This window comes from Mauremys mutica, chromosome 10 (assembly GCF_020497125.1).
Source record: "Mauremys mutica isolate MM-2020 ecotype Southern chromosome 10, ASM2049712v1, whole genome shotgun sequence".
NCBI lineage: Eukaryota > Metazoa > Chordata > Testudines > Geoemydidae > Mauremys > Mauremys mutica.
The window spans coordinates 40759587-40780789 of record NC_059081.1 but is presented as its reverse complement, the minus strand read 5'-3'; the positions used below and the strand labels follow the sequence as shown (position 1 = coordinate 40780789).

General features: G+C 41.2%; 1 protein-coding gene across 2 annotated transcripts in view; it reads left to right on the top strand.

Moving 5' to 3' along the window:
* Nucleotides 1-21203, top strand: part of CIR1 (corepressor interacting with RBPJ, CIR1) — a 45050-nt gene that overhangs the window by 8781 nt on the left and 15066 nt on the right. The window contains exons 2-7 of one of the 2 annotated variants that reach the window (XM_045031963.1): nt 2907-3001; nt 3568-3641; nt 6484-6494; nt 6598-6653; nt 7090-7138; nt 7327-7444. In XM_045031963.1, the coding sequence (XP_044887898.1) occupies nt 2907-3001; nt 3568-3641; nt 6484-6494; nt 6598-6653; nt 7090-7138; nt 7327-7444 (403 nt within the window). Of the gene's footprint in view, nt 1-2906; nt 3002-3567; nt 3642-6480; nt 6495-6597; nt 6654-7089; nt 7139-7326; nt 7445-21203 lie in introns of both variants that reach the window. The other variant, XM_045031962.1, reaches the window with a different exon arrangement.

Sequence of the window (21203 nt, the reverse complement as noted above, 5' to 3'; positions counted from 1 at the left end):
GGCAGCGCAGGCAGGAATCATGCGGGTCGCCGATGGGCATAGGCTGCTGACAAGCCGCACAGGGCTTAAAGCCCGGTGCCTTGGGCATGAGCCCGCACCGGTTGTGGAAGAAGAGGGGTTAACCCCTCTAACTCCCTACTATAACAACTATACAACTAACTTATTCAACTAATCTTAACTATTAACTAAGTGAAACAACTATATACACTAAAGATACGGAGAAACGCTAGGGCTGTGGAGGTGAGATAGCACTCCACTGTTCCAACTGGCCGTCACGGGCGGTAAGAAGGAACTGAGGAGCGGACGGGCCGGCTGGGGTATATAACAGGCGCCATAGCGGCGCCACTCCAGGGGGCGCCCAGCCGGCCCGCCGGAGTTGCTAGGGTAAAAATGTTCCGGAGAGCCGTGCACGCACGGCGTGCACACCTAACTGGAATGCATAGGAGCAATCACTCGAAGAAGAACTAAATCGTTCAGGGATGCGAAAAATCCACACCCTTGAGCAATGCAGTTAACCCAGCCAGGGGTGGCTCTACCTTTTTGGCCGCCCCAAGCAGTCATGCGCGGGAGGCGCCCCGGAGCTGCGGGAGCAGCGGACCTCCCGCGGGCATGACTGCGGAGGGTCCGCTGGTCGCTCGGCTGGACCTCCCGCAGCTGCGGACAGTTCGCAGGTCCGGCGGCTCTGCTTGAGCTGCCGCAGGCATGCCTGCGGGAGGTCCAGCCGAGCCGCGGGACCAGCGAACCGTCCGCAGTCATGCCTGCAGCAGGTCCGGTCATCCCAGGGCTCCGGTGGACCTCCCGCAGGCATGACTGCGGCAGGTCCGCCGGCCCAGCCTGCCGCCCCCCCGGGAAAGGGCCGCCCCACGCGCGTGCTTGCCGCGCTGGGGTCTGGAGCCGGCCCTGAACCCAGCCTAACCTTTGGTGTAGGCAGTGCTAGGTCAACAGGAGAATTCTGTCAACCTAGCTACTGCCTCTTGGGGAGGCGGATTATCTACACCAATGGGAGAACCCCTCCAGTCAGCATAGGTAGTGTCTTCACTGTAGAATTATAGGATATAATTTTGTACAGGCATCCTTTTCTATTTTGTTTATATGAAGAATTTGTAGATGTTATTTGTTCATAAGCAGCAAATCACAATTCTAATCATGTTAATATTAGGGCTGTCGATTAATTGCAGTTAACTCACATTATTAACTCAGAAATTGTGATTAAAAAAAATTAATCACAATTAATCACACTAACAATAGAATACCAATTGAAATTTATTAAATATTTTGGATGTTTTTTCTTCATTTTTAAATATATCAATTACAACACAGAATACAAAGTGTACAGTGTTCACTTCATATTATTTTTTATTACAAATATTTGCACTGTAAAAATGATAAAAGAAATAGTATTTTTCAATTTACCTCATACAAGTACTGTAGTGCAATTTCTTTATCATGAAAGTGCAACTTACAAATGTAGGGTTTTTTTGTTACATAACTGCACTCAAACAAACCGATGCAAAACCTTAGAGCCTACAAGTCCACTCAGGCCTACTTTTGTTCAACAAATCACTCAGACAAACAAGTTTTTTTTACATTTACGGGAGATAATGCTGCCCACTTCTTAATTACAATGGCACCTGAAAGTGAGAACAGGCATTTGCATGGCACTGTTGTAGCAGGCATCGCAAGATATTTACGTGCCAGATGTGCTAAATATTCATATGCCTCTTCATGCTTTGGCCATCATTCCAGAGGACGTGCTTCCATGCTGATGACGCTCGTTAAAAAAAGAATGCATTAATTAAATTAGTGACTGAACTTTTTGGGGGAGAATTGTATGTCTCCTGCTCTGTTTTACCCGCATTTTGCCATATAGTTCATGTTACAGCAGTCTCGAATGATGACCCAGCACATGTTGTTCATTTTAAGAACACTTTCACTGCAAATTTGACAAAATGCAAATATGATACCAAATTGAAATTTCTAAAGATAGCTACAGCACTTGACCCAAGATTTAAGAATCTGAAGTGTCTTCCAAAATCTGAGAGGGACAAGGCGTGGAGCATGCTTTCAGAAGTCTTAAAAGAGCAACACTCCGATGTGGAAACTACAGAACCCGAACCACCAAAAAGGAAATCAACCTTCTGTTGGTGGCATCTGACTCAGATGATGAAAATGAACATGCTTCGGTCTGCAGCGCTTTGGCTCGTTATTGAGCAGAACCCATCATCAGCATGGATGCATGATCTCTGGAATAGTGATTGAAGCATCAAGAGACTTATGAATCTTTAGCGCATCTGGCACGTAAATATCTTGTGATGCTGGCCAGATCAGTGCCATGCAAATATCTGTGCTCACTTTCAAGTGACATTGTAAACAAGAAGCAGGCAGCTTTATCTATTCCAAATGTAAACAAACTTGTTTGTCTGAGCGATTGGCTGAACAAGGACTTGTAGGCTCTAATTTTACATTGCTTTATTTTTGAATGCAGGTTTTTATTGTACATAATTCTACATTTGTAAGTTCAACTTTCATGATAGAGATTGCACTACAGTACTTGTATTAGGTGAATTGAAAAATACTATTTCTTTTGTTTTTTACAGTGCAAATGTTTGCAATAAAAAATAAATATAAAGTGAACACTGTTCACTTTGTATTCAGTGTTGTAATTGAAATCAATATATTTGAAAATGTAGAAAACATCCAAAAATATTTAAATAAATAGTATTCTATTATTGTTCAACAGTGTGATTAATCGCGATTAATTTTTTTTAATTGCTTTACAGCCCTGGTTAATATATAAGTAGACTGTGAGACTATATTGCTTTATGTGCATCTCTGCTATAACAGGATTTTACTTATAGGTAATGAACATTTAAGATTAATTTTTAACTAATGTGTATTTTAAATAGGTATGGATGGCAGAACAGAAAATATCGTATGATAAGAAGAAACAAGAAGAACTAATGCAACAATACCTTAAAGAACAGGAATCTTATGATAATAGGTGAGAACTTCCGCAGTATGAATAAAAGCTAAATTTTCCTCTCTCTCTGTATTCTATGGTATCAAGAAACAGACCATATTCAGGTGCTTGAAGTTGCATCACCGCCTGGTTTCCATTTTGGTCGCTCCTTTTGTTTTGGACCATCATTTTTCTGCTTGCTCAACTAATACTTCAAAAGTTTTATGAGTATTCATCTGATTCATATAAATGCAATACTACGGTCTCTGCTTGGAGCAACAAGTTACCAGAGATTGCTGCAAATGTGTGTGGTACAAGTGTACCAGCCTAAGTCTGTTTTTCATAATGCTGCTAGCACAGAAGTGAGACAGGTGTCTTCTGAAACATTCATGTATTGTGTTATGTAGCAGTGCCTGCAAAGCCATTGACCAATCTCTATATACTTTTAATATTTAATCTGTAATGTTAACCTAACAAATGGGAAATTGTGAATTATTGTCACAATTCTCTTGTGTGCTTTTCATGTCTATTGTAAAATAGCTCTTTTCATAAATAACGTAAATTTGTGTATTTCCTGTGATATGTCCTAAACTGTTCTTTTAATTTAGATTGCTTATGGGTGATGAGCGTGTGAAGAATGGTCTTAATTTTATGTATGAGGCCCCACCAGGAGCAAAGAAAGGTACTTCTGATTTCTTAACATCTTGTGGAAAATTTGATCTAAATATGTTGTGCGCTTGCACAAAAAACTGCTAATAACCTTAAGGTTGTACCGTCAAGTGCTCAAAAGTTAGGAAATGACATACTTAATGTTGCCCAGGCAACCTTTGTGCACTTGCGTTATGAGATATGCAATCTTTTATGACATGATCACATACTATTGTTTCCACAGGAAAACTGTTTCTCTGGAATGAGAAACTTTTTTTTTTTTTAAGTATAAATATTTTTACAAGATGTACCTTCTGTTGATCCCTGACAATGGTGATCCCTGTTTCTCCTGCCAAATTTCAAGCCTTTGCTCCAAAGCATGTTGGTGCTAGAGCTTCTCACTGAAGTGGTTGTAAAGATTTTTTTTTTTTTTTTAAATCCTGGGCAAAACAACATATTTTACCCTAATAGTGTTCTCTGAAATGCCTTAAGCTTTTTTGCTGAAACTTAAAAAAAATCTCAGCCTGAGGCAGAAGCCTTGCAAGGGAAATGTTAACCCAAATGATTGAAGTTTGGGAAAGTTGTTAAAATGACTGAAACAGGGTCTTATAATGGGAAGTGTCAGGCAACCTTTCTATAGTAGGACCTGCCTGCAATAGTGTTTTGTAGATATATAGAACACTAGCAGATTTTTTTCTATTTCTAAGTGAGTTTGTAGTATGAATAAGGTAGTACTTTAATGAATCAAATGTAACGTGCTAAGATTTCTTCTAATTACAAGAGAGTACATTGCTAAAAAGCATATAATGTTTAATCAGAATAATTAAATAGCCCACATCTTGTCAGTATGACCAGAGAGAATCTGAATCCACATTAGAAGCCCTTGGAAATGAGACAGCTTCTTTGTAAAGTAAGTTCTATAATTTAACTTAAAGGCTCTTAAACCGGTTTTTTAAAAAGTCTGTCAATTTAAACAATCTTAGACACAAATGTAATCTTTTAACTTTACTGTTGTTACAAGTAACCCTTAAAATGACTATCTCTGAAATACAAGAATATTGTTTTCCTCTAGTTTTTGTATTAGTTTACTTTGTGTGTCTGACAGCATTTTGTGCATAGTTGGATTGTCTCTTTCCCCGGTATAGTCAATAGGTTTTCCCTGTGTTCCAGTTTCCCCTGAAGTGAGAAACACACTTTTTTTTAAGTTACAATTATTGTAAAATCACAAAAATTAGCAAGGGACTAAGGGACAGGCATAGTACCTGAATTAATGTTTTGTTTTGTTTTTTGTTTTAATGCCTATAGTTGGTTTTTATGGTACTTTTAACCAAAGACATTAATATAACTAGAACTTGCCTTACAGTAACAATGAAACAGATTTCCAGTGGTTTCTAATGAGAAAACTGGTTGATTGAGTTCCTCTTCATGTCAGCAACCTGTGCCCCTGCTAGGAAGTACAGTAGAACCTTACTAATGAAACAGATTGTGAATTACCACATTTTATAAATTAGCAAGAAATTTGTTCATTTATCTTGACAAGTACAGTTTAGGTTCAATTATTTATTTCATATCATAGTCTAGTAGTAAATGTAGGTGAGTATATTTGTAAAAGTAATGATAACCAGTAATATAAGATCCTACTACAGCACTATTGTTCAATTGCTATAAAGTCAAGTGAGGCTGGTAGAGTTTATGTAAGAATAATCAGATTTGTGGTTAGCTAAGTGAAAATTAGTGAGGTTCTACTGTATCATTAAGAAAGCACCCCTGTAGAGAGATGCTGAATAGTTATCCAGGAATAGTGATGGTATTTAGAAAAACCTAAAAAATTCTTAATGTTATAGCATTTGCCGATAATTACTTAACGCAGTGGTTCTCAACTAGGGGTATGCATACCCCTGGGGGTACGCAGAGGTTTTCCAGGGGGTACATCAACTGATCTAGATTTTGCCAAGTTTTACAACGGGCTACATAAAAAGCACTAGCGAAGTCAATACAAACTAAAATGTCATACAGATGCTCTATATACTGTACACTGAAATGTAAGTACAATATTTATATTCAATTTGATTTATTTTATAATTATATGGTAAAAAAAATTTTCAGTCATAGTATGCTATGACACTTTTTTATATTTTTATGTCTGATTTTGTAAGCAAGTAGTTTTTAAGTGAGATGAAACTTGGGATACTTGTGGGTACGCAAGACAAATCAGACTCCTGAAAGGGGTACAGTAGTCTGGAAAGGTTGAGAGTCTCTGACTTAAACTTTAAGTCTTAAAGGATCTGTACCTATATTACTGTTGTATCTAACTTACTGTAATGTATCACTGGACTTTACCTTAAATCAAAATCTTTGTATGATAAACATTAATTTCATTTTGTGTCATAATGTTTCACTATGAAATCTTATTTTAAGTATTTTCTCAAGAATTGAAAACGTAGGCCCCAATCCTGTAAGCATTTAAGCACATGTATGACTTCACTAGCATAAGTAGCCCTGTGGAAATCTGAGACTACTCACAGTAGTGAAGTTAAGCTTGTGCATAAGTGTTAGGAGGATCAAGACCCTAGATACTGGCCCATTAGGTTGTTTTGTTACTCTGAACTTCACTTGTATTTACTACTAATGAATGCAGAGCTCAACACCAAGGAGCAAAAATGCTATATAACTTCAGCTATGTCCTCCTGCTCCTTTGTTGTGTTAATTTGAAAAGTCTGAGGGGAGGAAATTTTATACTTATGTTTCAAGGCAGTATTACAGTATTATAAAACTTTAAAATGTTCTGCCTCCGATGTAGATATCCACAACAGGCTATGTCCGTGATTAATGTCCTGTCTTTTTTTTTTTTCATGCTTTTCTGTACTTCAAAGAAGAAACCAAAGAGGTAATCCAGCACATCAATTCTTAACACTTTCTTTACAATTACTTAATATAACTTTCAAACTTGATATGAGATTTTCAACATTCTTGTATTTTATGTTTTACAGCAAGAGGGAGAAACTGAGTACAAATTTGAATGGCAGAAAGTAGCCCCACGAGAAAAGTAAGAACTATTTATTTATCTGGATAAAATCCACTCTTTTTGGAGCTAGTTTCCATTTTGTTGTGCTTTCTTTCCTTCTGTTACTTTTCAGGCAGGTGGCTTCTCTTATTCTGTCATGGCTGGTTAATCAAGCTTTTAAAACTAGAACACACAAAACTCCTCAATCAGCTATTTTTCTCTTGGTTTTGTTCCAGGTGCATATTTGAAAACAACTGTTTTAGTACTGAACACTTAAGTACACTTTTAAGTTATTTGAAATTCCTCCCACTTGTGTGTATTGTTTGAGATACTTTGATTTTGGAATAGATATGAATCCTATACATCTAACAATGAGATGTTCTGTGGTAGTTTTGTATATGATAGTTTGAAAAACTTTTCTGATTATTTGATTGTATTAATCTTAAAATTTTAATCTGTTTCTTTCTGCATGTAACAGATATGCTAAGGATGACATGAACATCAGAGATCAGCCATTTGGTATCCAGGCAAGTTACATTTACCTCTGAGTGTCTTAGGTGTATTTCAAATGTTTGTCTAACTACATGACATTCACATTAATTGTATCCTATTCAGTAAGTTAAAACACCTCCTTAGACTTAAGAACATAGCAAATTACTAGAAGACATGAAATTATATTGTTAACTCAATTATGTCTATGCTGTTTATTCATCAGGTGCGGAATGTGAGGTGTATTAAATGCCACAAGTGGGGTCATGTAAACACTGACCGAGAATGTCCTTTGTTTGGTCTTTCTGGAATTAATGCAAGTTCAGTTTCCAGTGATGGATCAGGTAGGCACTAGAAATGCATTTAAAATGTTTTGTAATTGTCTATCTCAGAAAGGACTAACCATAAATCTTGAAGGCATTTCTTAGATCTAAATGTTGAATGTACAGGTACATCATGTTTCAAATGGTAGATGAAATAGGAAACGAGAATCCTTGATTCTAAATGTTGTATCTATTGTAATTTCTAGATCATATCTTAGATTCCAAAGATCTAATTAGTAATATGTGAAAAAGAAATCCTATGAACATTGTCCTGGTGACATTGCTTTGCCCCTTTATGTAGGCATCTAGTTCTGATGCAGCCTTGTGATGTCTACTTCAGTTCTGAATGGAAAAAAGATTCTTCTGTGTTGATAATCTAATGAGTTAAATGGACCATCAAAATTGTGTAACCACAATTCGGACTCAAACCATAAGGGCATGGGAAGTAGGGAACACCAATTCATACTGGTGACATACTGTATATACTCGTTCATAAGCTGAATTTTTTTTTTTAGTAAAAAAGGGAAGCACCAGAAAAGGGGGTTGGCTTATGAACGGGTATAGAGAGGGAGAGGTGGACACAGCCCCTCCCCACAACTGAAGGAGCAAGGAGAGGCAGCAGAGCCAGAAGGGAAGAGGCGGGGCCAGAGTCTCTGCTTTTGGCCAGGCTGCTGTCCCCCCAGCCTCTGAAGCAACTGCAGCTCCAGGGCTGGCAGGCTGCAGCCGTGCTGCTCAGCCCCGCCCCTCAGAGCAGGCTGTGGCCGCACTGCCCGGCCTGCCAGAGCACACTGCGGCCGTGCCGCCCAGCCCGCTGGAGCACGCTGCGGCCATGCTGCCCGGTCTGGCCTGCTGGAGCAGGCTGTGTCTGCGCTGCCCAGCCTGCCGGAGCAGCTCCAGCCAGGCCAGAGACATCCTCCCCTGGCCCTCCCCAGATAAGGTAGGAAGGGATGGGATGGGGAGAGTGTGGGGGTCCTGGGCTAGGGGTGGAGTCATGTGGGGGGTGGTCACAGGGGTTACTCCCCTGACTCCCAGCTTCTCTCCCCCACCCCCAAAACATTTCCCCAACGGTTGCTGTCCCGGCCCATCAGGGTAAGCAGCTGGCGCGCTGGGATACTTTGTTTACTTAGGTTTACCTCCGTGTCTGTGGAAGCTTGAGGTAAACAAACCATCTTGGCCCGCCAGCGGCTTATCCTGGTGGCACAGGAGCCAAAGTTTGCCGACCCCTGAATTATAGGGTCGGCTTATGAACGGGTTATAAAAATTTTCCATTTTTACTTATCCATCTTGGGGGGGTCGGCTTATAAACAAACCGGCTTATGATCGAGTACATAGGGGTAGTTTGTCTTAATTTCTTAGATCTCTGAAGTGCCTAAATAAATTAATCGACAAGTAATTGAGGCTTAGTTTTCTAAATGCCACATTTTCCCCTAGTGTTAGGTTACCACTGCTTCAAGAACAGTGATTTTGCTCTGTCATCTTTCTTGTTGACTAGAAACATGCTGCATTTTATTTTTAGATCATACCATCCTTTAATCAGATGCACATGTGATTTAATACATAGCACGCTATATTTACTTTGAATGCTTGAAGGGGAATTCAATTTTTGTCTTCAGTAATTTGACCCAAGATTGTGATAGTTTCACAGTCATAATGAAGTATCTAAGAGTGATTCTAGTTGCACTGAAGAGGTGTGTTACAAAAACATAAAGGAGTCTTCATGCTGTGGCACATTCCACTGCAGACTATAGCAAATCTTACAGTCTCAGAATGAAATGTATTCTCAAGTCATTTCTTCAGGAACACCATTACAATTGGCACCCTCGTTAACTTTCTGAGCAGAGAGGCCAAGGATAGAAGCTAAACTATGTTGCTTTCATGTAATAACTATTAGTTCTTTTTGCATAGTCAGACTGTTGACGATCTGTCTTATCTAAACGGACTAATTCAAAAAGTTATTTGGTGTTCCTTTATTGAAAGGAAGTGCCATAAAGCTTTACTTCAAGAAACAGTATATCATGCTGCTTTGCTTTTAAGCATTGTCAGAAGAGCATACCATCATAAAAGCAACTGTATAGTTGTAGATGAGATGGCAGTCTTTCTGATCCTCTGTATTCAATGGCTTATAACGTTGTTTACAGCTTAGAAGAAATTTTGATTGGAAAGTTTTACTGGTATATGTGTGTGGGTAGGGGGATGGGGAAATATACTTTATAGGTATTGCTAGTGAGACATGCTTTTATACTCAGAAAATTCAATTTTGTGCTGAAGTCAATCTTGACATATATAATCATCAAATACTCTTGTGAAATTTAAAAACACTTGTAAATAAGTGTTCACACATCGTATTGTGCTTATTCTTCTTCCCATTTATAACTGCACCAAGGCCACGTTTCAGTGTCTTGAAAACCTAACTAGTTTGTCATCAACCCTAAGTAATCTCCGAGTGTGCCAGGCCTTTTCCTAGTCAGGTACCTGTCCCCAGGGCTTCTTCCCAAGCAACTGCTAAGAGCATAGTGAAAGGGATTTAGTACATCTGACATACTTTCCATTTAAACATAAGCACTATAATTTCCACAGTTTGTGTGCTCTGAAGCCAAGCACCTCCTAGCACAGGGGTGGGCAAACTTTTTGGCCCGAGGGCCACATTGGGGTTGCGAAACGGTATGGAGGGCCGGGTAGGGAAGGCACCCCTGACCCATCCAACCCCCCCGCTCCTTGTCCCCAGACCACCCCCTCTTGGGACCCCCCCCACCCCTATCCAACCCTTCCTGGTCCCTGACTGTCCCCTGGGACCCCACCCCCTATCCAACCCTCCCTGCTCCCTGTCCCCTGAATGCCCCCTCCTGAGACCCTCTGCCCCTAACTGCTCCCCCCCCCGGACCTTACCCCCATCCAAACCCCCCTCCCTGTTCCCTGACCACTCCCTCCTGAAACCCCCACCCCTAAAACTACCCCCTCACCAGATTTGCTGGTGGTTTCAGCAGCCAATGAGTGGGAGCAGCAGGGGCCAAATCCCAAGGCCAAAGATGCAAAAATCTAGATCTTTTTGGCAGCAAGGGTCTATTCAGCTGGTGGCCTCCAGCTCAGGATCGTGAACTAGAAAGTGCTCCTGAACCATTATGATTTTAATTCCTGAAACGCAATGGCAAAATTTAAGGAACTATTGCCACAGGAGTCCAGGGGTGGATGCTCGGCCCTAGTTGAGAAGGGAAAATCGGTGGCAAGGGCGTCTCTTCAGGCAGCCTTGGACACTGCAACATGATCCATGGCTTCAGCTGTAGTTATGAGGAGAAACTTGTGGCTTCAGTCCTCTGTTACTCTAAGAGGTGCAGCAGACATTGCAGGATCTTCCCTTTGAAGGCACATCACTCTTCTCGGCGCAAACAGATGCCAAGCTGCATAGTCTGAAGACTCAAGCCACCCTGAAATCCCTAGTGTTACATACTCTGGCTCCTTCTTTATAAGTCCCAACTGGCGGCTTGCTTCTACCTGCCACAATCAAGACAAGACTACAGTAAGAGAAAGAGTAGAGGCTATAAAAGGAGGCCTCCATCTCAGTCCTTGTCAGTCTCCGTGCCTGCACCCCCCTAGGGTAATTGGCAGGGTCTAAGCAGGCCTTTTGATGAGATGCTTGGTGATGATGTTCCAGGACATTTGGATCCAATTTCCCTAATTGTGGACCAGCTGTCCCACTTCTATTAGGCGAGGGCTTGCATTACCTCAGAATGCTTGGTGCTATGCATGATAGCACTGGGATACTCAATTCAGTTGTTCCCCTCCTTTCCACCTTTCTTCCCTGTCCCTCTTTAGGCACCCTTCTCAAGAGCAACTTCTAGCCCAGGAGGTACAGTTGCTCCTAAGGGCGGGAGCAGTGGAGGAGGTTCTGCTGGAGTTAAGGGGCCAGGGGTTCTGCTCCCATTATTTCCTAATCCTGAAAGCTAATGGCGATCTCAGACTGAACCTGGACATGCAGAACTTCAACAGATTCATGAAGAAGCTGAAGTTCCACATGGTCTCTTTGGCCTCCATTATCCCTTCTCTGGATCCAGGGAACTGGTATCCTACCCTTGAGTTGAAGGATGCTTATTCTCACGTTTCCATATTTCGGGTTCACAGAAGGTTCCTATGATTCATCGTGAGCCATGTGCACTACCCATTTACTATCCTCCCATTTGGCCTGTCAGCGGTCCCTTGTATGTTCAGAAAGTGAATGGCAATCGTCACAGCCTTCCGGAGGAGGCAGGGGGTTTACCTTGATGACTAGCTGATCAGAGGTCAGATCAAGGGCTAGGTGGAGGCAACTGTAAAGTTAATCAGCTTTCCAGGACCTGGGGCTGTTGATAAATATGCAGAAGTCTACCTTCTCCCTGGTTCAAAGGATAGAATTCATTGGGTTGATCCTCGACTCGGTCCAGGCCAAAGCCTTCTTCACAGAAACCCGATCCCAAGCTCTAAGGGTGCTCAAAGAGAGCCTGAAAATCACCCCATTACCATGGGAAGAAACTGCCTGAAGCACTGGTATTTGTGGCATCGTGTTCCTGTGTAATGAAACACAAGAGACTACGGTTCAGAGCTCTTCAGACTTGGCTGGCATCAGTATATGCGCCGGGCTGACACCATTGGGACATGGTGGTCTCACTACCACCCTTCTTTGGTGGCTGGACCTGTGGGCAATATATGCAAGAGTCCCATTCTTGAGGCGCCAACCATCATTGTCTCATTACAGGCGTGTCAGCGATGGGATGGGGGGCTCACTTGGGGTTCTTCAGGTCCTCTGGTCTCCAGAAGAGCTTTCACAATACATCAGCATGAGGAAACTCAGATCATTGCACCTCGCCTGCCAGGTGTTCCAACCCCACTTGCAGGGCATGTGTGTGTCAGTCCTTACAGACAACACGACAGCAGTGTTTTATATAAACAGGCAGAGTGGAGCACACTCCTCTCTCCTATGCCAGGAAGCTCTTTGCCTGTGGCAATTCTGCATAGCCCACTCACTCCACCTCGAAGCTTCCTATCTCCCAGGGTTGCAGAACAAGCTAACAGATCATCTCAGCAGATCCTTCTCCAACCACCACGAATGGTCCATCCGTCCAGATGTTGTGAAAGGCATTTTCCAGAAGTCGGGGACTCCCCAGATAGATCTCTGTGTGATGAAGTACAACAAGAAGTCTCTTCAGTTCTGCTCCTTCCTTGGTCACAGCCTGGGCTCACTTGCAGATGCCTTTCTCCTCCCTTGGACGGATCATCTCTTCTATGCATTCCCTCCCTTTCCCCTCATACACAAGATCCTGGTGAAGGTCAGAAGGGATGGGTTGCATCTTAACCTGATTGGCTTGGCCCTGTCAGCACTGGTTCACTACCCTCCTGGACCTCTCGGTGGAACTGCCAATCCGCCTGTCTCTGTTTCCAGAACTGATCTCCCAGGACCACGGCCACCTATGTCATCGGAACCTAGAGTCCCTTTCACTCACAGCCTGGAAGCTCCATGACTGAACCTTGCACAACTAGCATGCTCCAGGCCTGTTCACAAGGTACTGTTAGGGAGCAGAAAACCATCCACTAGAGCCACTTACCTGGCAAAGTGGAAGAGATTCTCAATCTAGTCTGCACAGAAAGGGGTTTTGCCTACACAGTCAACACTACCTTTCATTCTAGATTGTTTAATCCACTTGAAACTGCAAGGCCTAACAGCAGTGGCTCTCAAACTTTTTTACTGGTGACCCCTTTCACATAGCAAGTCTCCGAGTGTGCCCCCCCATAAAATAAAACCATTTTTTATATATTTAACTCCATTATAAATGCTGGAGGCAAAGCAGGGTTTGGGGTGAAGGTTGACAGCTCGCAACCCCCCATGTAATAACCTTGCGACCCCCTGAGGGGTCGCGACCCCCAGTTTGAGAACCCTTGCCTAACAGTTTCATCTGTTAGGGTCCATCTAGTTGCAATCTCGGCTTTTCACTCATGGGTGAGTGGCCAGTCTATCTTCTCAAAATTAATCTGTGGTCGTTTTCTTAAGGGCCTTGGAGCGGTTATACCCCCAAGTACATCAGCCACTCCCTCATTTTGGTGTTTGCAAGTCTAATAGGACCTCCATTTCAACTGCTGGCAATATGCTCGCTGCTCTACTTATCCTGGAAAGTGGCCTTCTTAGTGGCCACTTCTGCCAGAAGGGTCTCAGAGATTTGAGCCCTTACTTTGGAGCCACCCTTATACAGTCATCTTTAAGGACAAGTTTCAACTGTGACCAAACCCAGCCTTCCTGCCAAAGGTGGTCTCGCAATTCCCTAGTAACCAGGATATCTTCCTACCAGTCTTCTATCCAAAACCACATGGTAACAAGGAGGAACAGAGACTCTCTACTATCTGGATGGTAGGCATGAATTAGCCTTTTACATAGAAGGGACTTTTCAAATGTTTGCAATGGCTAGAAACAGCTGAGTAGATAGGATGAAAGGCCTTCCAGTCTTGCCCAGAGAATTTCATCATGAATTGCTTCCTGTATCTGCAAATGCTACAACATGGAAGCATGTTCTCTGGAATGATGGCCGAAGCATAAAGGGGGGCATATGAATGTTTAGCATATCTGGCATGCAAATACGTTGCAATGCCACCTACAAAAGTGCCATGCAAATACCTGTCCTCACTTTCTGGTGACATTGTTAATAAGAACTTGTTTGTCTTAGCGATTGGCTGAACAAGAAATAGGGCTGAGTGGACTTGTAGGCTTTGAAGTTTTACATTGTTTTGTTTTAGAGCGTAACAAAAAAAAATTCTACATTTGTAAGTTGCACTTTCATGACAGAGATTGCACTACAGTACTTGTATGAGGTGAATTGAAAAATACAATTTCTTTTGTTCATAATTTTTACAGTGCAAATATTTAATCAAAAATAATATACACTTTGATTTCAATTACAACACAGAATTCAATATATATGAAAATGTAGAAAAAACATCTAAAATATTTAACAAATTTCAATTGGTATTCTATTGTTTAACAGTGCGATTAAAACTGCAATTAATCGTGATTAACTCAAAAAAAATAATCGCATGAGTTAACTGTGAATAATCGACAGCCATAATTTTTTGCAGCACACGGGTTGCAGATCCCCTGATTGGTTCCCTGCATTTTTCCCTGTGTCCCAAACATTTGTCCGTCTCCCATCCACAGACAAATACACCTGGTTTCTACTGCATTCTGGGCTTTCCTTGTCCATAATAGAGAAGGAAAGCTTTACACCTACATGTGCAAATGGGGCTTAAGTTAGTTGATGTGAGTGAGCATCAGTGAATTTCCTGATTCTTGAGTTCGTGTCTTTTTATTTGATATCACTAGCTATATGCTCTGTAGCTTTAATACAGACTCTAAATGGTTAATTATTAGTGTACACACATGGCTAAACTGGAATCCATGACAGTTGCTGTTTTTCCCCATTGGCTTGCTTGCTTTTTTCCCTTTGCTAGTCCTGGCTTATCCATTGACAATTGTACTGTCTTTCCCGCTGCCCAGGCACATAACTTTGGTGTCATTTTTGACTCCTCTTTCTTTCCCAAAATCCAGGTGCTTAATAAATCCTGTCACTACTTTCTTTATAATACCTGAACAATTAATGAAGAGAGCATTAGTTAAAAATCCAAGTGAGAGCTTGTGAATTTTCAATACATAGCAAATAAATGCTACCTCCCTTTAATTTTAGAAAGCTAGCAGGAATCCATATAAAACACAAAGAATCCAAAGCACTTCCATTTGTTTTGGCTGCCAACCCAAGACCTAAATGAGAATTGTGGGATTGATTTTTGGGGGGTGGGGTGGATTAATACCAAGATTTTGTAACGTTCTAGACGAGTGGTTCTCAACCCACGGGCTGCTTGCGGCCCAATCAGCACACAGCTGTGGCACATGTGACATCCTCAGGGCCGTACAGGTTGTGTGTGTATACAGATATAGATATAATATTGTGTGGCTGCAGCCCGCATAACACACAGAGAGCTGCATGTGCGGCCCACAGTGGTAAATAGGTTGAGGACCACTGTTCTAGATACTAGGGACTAGATTCACAGAACGACTTAAACACCTAACCGCTGCTTTAGGTGCCTAAATCCCAGAATCAGGCCCCACTGGGATTCGCAAAGCCTCCACTTACCTACCTTCAAATTCTGTAGGCGCCTGAACTCACCCGGTGCCCAAATTTTTACAGTAAAAGTTCCCTAAGTACCTGTGCATCTGCCTCTGAGCATGCACACTGCAGCCCCATGCCAGGTGCCTAGGACTCAGAGTGATACGTGAACCAGGGGAAGATACACATTGCTTTTCCTAACGTGCTTGCGATTCCTGATCCAGTAAATGTGCTTGGACCTTGTCTATCTGATTGGATCCTACAGAGAAGCTTATACAAAATGCCAGGGAAGGAGAAGTCGGAGGACCTCCTTCATAACTTTTAGCTCAGTGGTTAGAGTAGACACTTGGAATGGGGAGACTCTCAGTGCAAGTTCATCCTCCATCTGAAGGGTAGGAGAGATTTGAACAAGGATCTGCCGCCTCTCGGGTGAGTGTCCTAGCCACTGGGGTATAAAGTGTTCTCTGTCTCTTCTGGAGAAGCTGTTCCCTTCTGGGTAAATAATTAAAAACATAAAAAGTATTTGGAGCAGGGAAAGTGGTTCTGGGTCACCTACCTCCCAGCTGAGTGCTCTAACCACCAAGCTAGAGTTACTGTCATGCTGGCTCTCTGGCCCCATGTTGAAGCTGTTCCACTTTGAATGAATAATGAAAGAATCATTGGGCCAAAGAGAAAATACCGGAGTGACTCTGTAGCCTGGTGGTTTGCAGTTACATGGGAGGCAGGAAACTCCCAGTTTAAGTCCTCTCTCCAGCAGCTTGAGCAGAGCTAGGTTGGGTAAATCTACATGAGCTGGGAAATGCACCTCCCAGCTCAAATGTAAACATACCTTGGGTTCATGGGAAGACAAGCAATGCCCTGCCTTGTCCTGTCTATAGAGTAGATCAGTAGTGTTAACCTGTTTACAGCCTGCTCCGAAGAAGGATCGAAACATATTACATTCATATAATTAGCAACCATGTGATAACCATGTTGCTGTGTATGGAATCAATCCATTATAACCTAGTCCTAAAGTCTTTAAAGTTCTGTAGAGTAGAAGGGCTCTTAAACACAGGACAAATATTTCCTTTCCAGGCCAACTGTGTCAAATAAAGTGGTAGCAATCTATCACTACCAAACTTTTACTGTATGGACATAGGGAAGGTGCTTGCCTTATTTAAGAGAAATTTTGAACATTGCACTTAGTCAAATATTCCTCTCTATTTTGTTTCCCAATAAGGACAAACCTTTGATGACTAGACTACCATGTTAAGATGCCCCATAGCATTAATGGAGGAATGTCTGTTTTTGTTTCAAATATCATGTTATTTGAAATGTTAGTTCTACGTCTGATAAAGTCTAAGAGTAAAATTTTTAAAAGTGCCTAAGGCTCCTAAATCTCACTGAAAGCCAAAATTATTTATTTACAATTTAAATACGGCAAAAGTTTTCATTCAGGCGGTGCTGGGTGGATCTTGTTGAAGAGACTAAGGCAGGGGATGAGCAGAACTATAAATGCTATACTTCATGATGATCTGCTGTCAAGCATAATTTCTCACATTTCAGCTATTTCTGATGTCTTGTTGACAGTTTTAGGGTAGCCTACTGCTAGAAGTTTTTTTAAAATCCTACTCACTTTGTTCTTTAGGTGTTTAAGAACAGTGCACTTAACTTTTAATTGCCTGTACTGAATTGTGTGTGTGTGTGTGTGTGTGTGTGTGTATAAATAACTTTTCTAGAATGTTGCTTTTTGTTGAGCACTAGATGGGACTGTATGATGGGACGGATCACTCGATAATTGCCATGTTCCGTTCGTTCCCTCCGAAGCATCTGGTGCCGGCCACTGTCAGAAGACAAGAGGCTGAGCTAGATGGACCACTGGTCTGACCCAGTATGGCCATTCTTATATTCTTATGTCTAAACAGACTCATGAGAAATTTCAGCGGGGGGGGTGAATGAGGGGGGTTTAAAAAGGAAAAAACAAAAAGTTGTTTCCTCAGCCCGATCCCCAAAATAGGTGAATGGGAATTTCACATCTCATCCCCAATCCTCCACCCCAGCTGCCCCTTCACAGTAGAACCCCAAAAAGCGGCTCCTCTAGGCTGAGACTATTTTCAGCCTCAGAGTTGCAAGTGAATGAAAAGGAGATTATGACTGTGTGGTCAAGTCATTTAAAATCTTTGCTTCAGTTTCCCCATCTATATAAAACTGTGATCCTATTACCTAGCTCATAGGGTTGTTGTGTGGACTGATTCAATAATGTTTGGAAAACATTTTGTACATAAAAAGCACTGTGCAAGTGTGACATATTAAGTTGCAATTCAACAACAACAACTATCACTCCTGTAAAAACTGAAATTGTTTTAATAGTTAATAAAAAAGCATTTGGGCCTTTGGTAGTGATATGTTAAGGAACCTGCATTGGAATTATCTTCCTCTTTACATACAAACAGACTTGCATTGCCCTTTCGGGCTGGATACCGTATCTGCTCCATGTACAGACCTCCCATTGACTTCAGTGAGAATTCCACATGTGGAATTGCTGCAGGATTGGGCCTCTACAGATTAAAGCACATGTCTCCTGCTAATCAGAGTCCTGTTCTGTGAGAGGAGACAGCTGTTTCTCAAGATCTAAAATGTAGGGCTACGCTGCAGCAAGCAGGAAAACAATAACCCAGTACTGACTTAGTTTCGTTTTATTTTTCTTTGCATGCAGACCATTATACTTATTCAATTGGTGATTCAAGATTTAAAAAAAAAACCTTTTAAAAAAAAAAATCGCCTATTGAATAATATTTCACCAGTGAATAGAGATTATTTTTGCAATAAGGCAATTTCAGTGGATGTGGTTGGTTATCATGGGATAATCACACCCCTGGGGTACAGCCTTATCTGTAATCTCCCAGGAGTGTAATTATTTCATGATAACTGCACCCCCTGATGTTGCATTATTTCCATTATGAAATTCTTAGTTTGATATATAAAGTAACTTACTTTGATCACTGGAAACTGCAAGGTAGTGTTAGAATGTTCCAGCTGTGAGGTTTACAGAGACCAGCTATAAGATTTACTACTCCTTTACAAAGTTAAATTAGGCAATCAAAATGCTTCTTCAGGCTAGGCTGGTTTAAAATGTGTTTTACTGATACAAGCATAACTTCTAAGGTTCATAATCAAGATAAGGTAAAAATTATATGCAATATTAAATTATATGCAATACTATACATCAGTTGTGATTACAAATTGGTATTCTGTGTGTATATGTATTTATATTTAATAATTATACACAAAAGTACAGCTAGCCGCCAAAAGTTTTTTTGATTTTATACAACCCTTATTTTTCTAATTAGCTACCAGCATCTGTCAATTATTTGTTCTTTTGATGCTTTATGGAGTTCAAACAGCAGCTTTTAATTTCTGAATACATCAGTGGTCTGTTCATAATCCTGGAACTATTTCATAATGTTTTGATATTTGTTCATTCCAAAATGTCACTTACAGAAAGTGGTACACACAGATTTAAAATATGCGATATAAGTTCGGTAATGGAATTTACTTTTAGAGGAACAAGAGGTTATAATAAAACACCAGAGTTAGTTTCATATTTGGATAACTCCAAGGCTGTGGTCATGGCATGTAAAATAAATGAGCATTTAATTCCATTGGAGAAAATGGATGCCTTCACACACCTGGGACAGTGTAATAATATTAAATTTGGAATGAAAATTGTTAGCAATAGTCAGAAGAATCACAACTGGCTCAATATCTTCTAAAAACTTAGAAGCATCACTAGAGAAGTGAAGCTCTGATTGCTTCAGAAAACAGTGAACAACATGGTACTTTTAATACCAATTTTTGTTTCCTAGCAGATAAAAATCAGTTAGCATGCAATAAAAAAGCAGAATTTGATTCCTTGCTCTACTTAATCTAGAATAGTCTTTTATTAAGAAAAAGTTGTTTAATGTGACTACCATGTGTAAATAGTCATCTGTATTTAGGTACCATCAGAAAATGCATAGAAAATAAAACCCCCCTTAAAGATCTGCAGTTGAGCACTTTGATTGTAAACAGTAGGATCCCAGCAAAATCTTCACTTAGCCTCGGCACCAGTCAGATTTTAGATTAATCCCAAATTCATGCTTCAAAATTCTCAATATTTTGGTTTATGGGCATTAAATATACTTAGGTTTTATAAAAGCATGGATTAATTCACTGAAGACATTTTTATCTTTATGTCAATAAGACCACTTCCTTGCCCCTCAAAAAAGAGAAGTCTTGAATATCCTCCCAAATATAGTCTTTGGCAAAAGCATGACTGATTATATTGGCCTTGTGTCTTGTCAAACCAACTTGGGGGAGAAGTGAGCAATGTAGAGGTTCCCTCATTGAAAATACCATGTCTTTAGCCTTCTCATATTTAAATCAAGGAGGTTGTTAGCTCAAGTGCCTCAGCTGATCTCAGTTGCCATAATATAAAGTAAGGATGGGTAGTTGCTCAGGTAACCAGGACTCTGACCCAAGCCAAGCATGACCACTGGTTTAACTTTCTCATTATCTTCATTACTGTTTTGTAAGAGAGCAAATGTTCTCTCTCCCCAAGCCCAACAATTCTCTACTGCTTGGTTCTGTTACTGTTTCATTTGTCAGCCCCCCGGATAACTGGTGATACACTGATTGCAGTTTGAAAACAACCAAATATTGATCCTCATAGCTCAAACTATTGCTGTTAATTGCATCCAGAAGCAAATTTGAAGCCAGTGAGAAGCACCACTAAGTGGGCAGCCATGTTTCATATTGGATGAAATCTGAGAGAGAGAGTTAAGGGAAGCTTTGTTGATAAGTAATCGATTCTAGAGATGACATACACATGGATCATCATGACAAGGTCTGCATCAGAATGGAAAAATCTGTCTCAGAAAGTAGATGAAAATTAGCACTTCTGGCCATAGCTGTTACCTGGCCTTGTAAAAGCAGTCAGGGATCCAACGGGGCTTCACCTGCCTAGTTTGTGTGTCTTTATGACAAAAGGTGAGCATATCCCCTCTTTCAAGAAATCAACTCTATCATCTCCTGGATGTTTCCCCCAGTCAACCGCCATCTTCTGTGGATTGAGCCTCATCTAGGACCCAATCTCAGACGTACACTGGGAGAGCTCAGCCGCTCCCCTATTCAGGTCTGATATTAAAAAGAGGAACTGAGCATAATCAGCAGATTGGTGTCCTCGCAGCCCAAACGTCCTTGCTATATGAGGGATTTTACTTGCACATTGAACAGGAAACCTAACAGGTTAGAACCTTCGGCACCACATGCAAGAGAATGCTTAGGACAGAGGAGCTATTGCCCGATGTATTGTCTGGGTCTTCTTTGAGAGAAAGGAATAGAGGATGGGATTTTCAGAAGTGAGTTAGAAACATATGTCCCATTGACTTGTCCCTACTTGACCCCACAGATATTTCATCTTTGTCCATTGCCAGGAGGAAAATCTTCAGAGTTGCCTCCATAACTTACCCTGGAATCCTTTCAAACTGGTTTTAGATTTGGTTATCGGAATACTCAAGATATTGGCAAAGCTGTTTGGCTAAAACCTTCACAGTAACCTTCCCCAAAACAGGAAGGTTAGATACAGGGCAATTATTGTCAAGATTCTCTGCATCAAGAGCCAGTTTCTTAAACAATAGCCATCT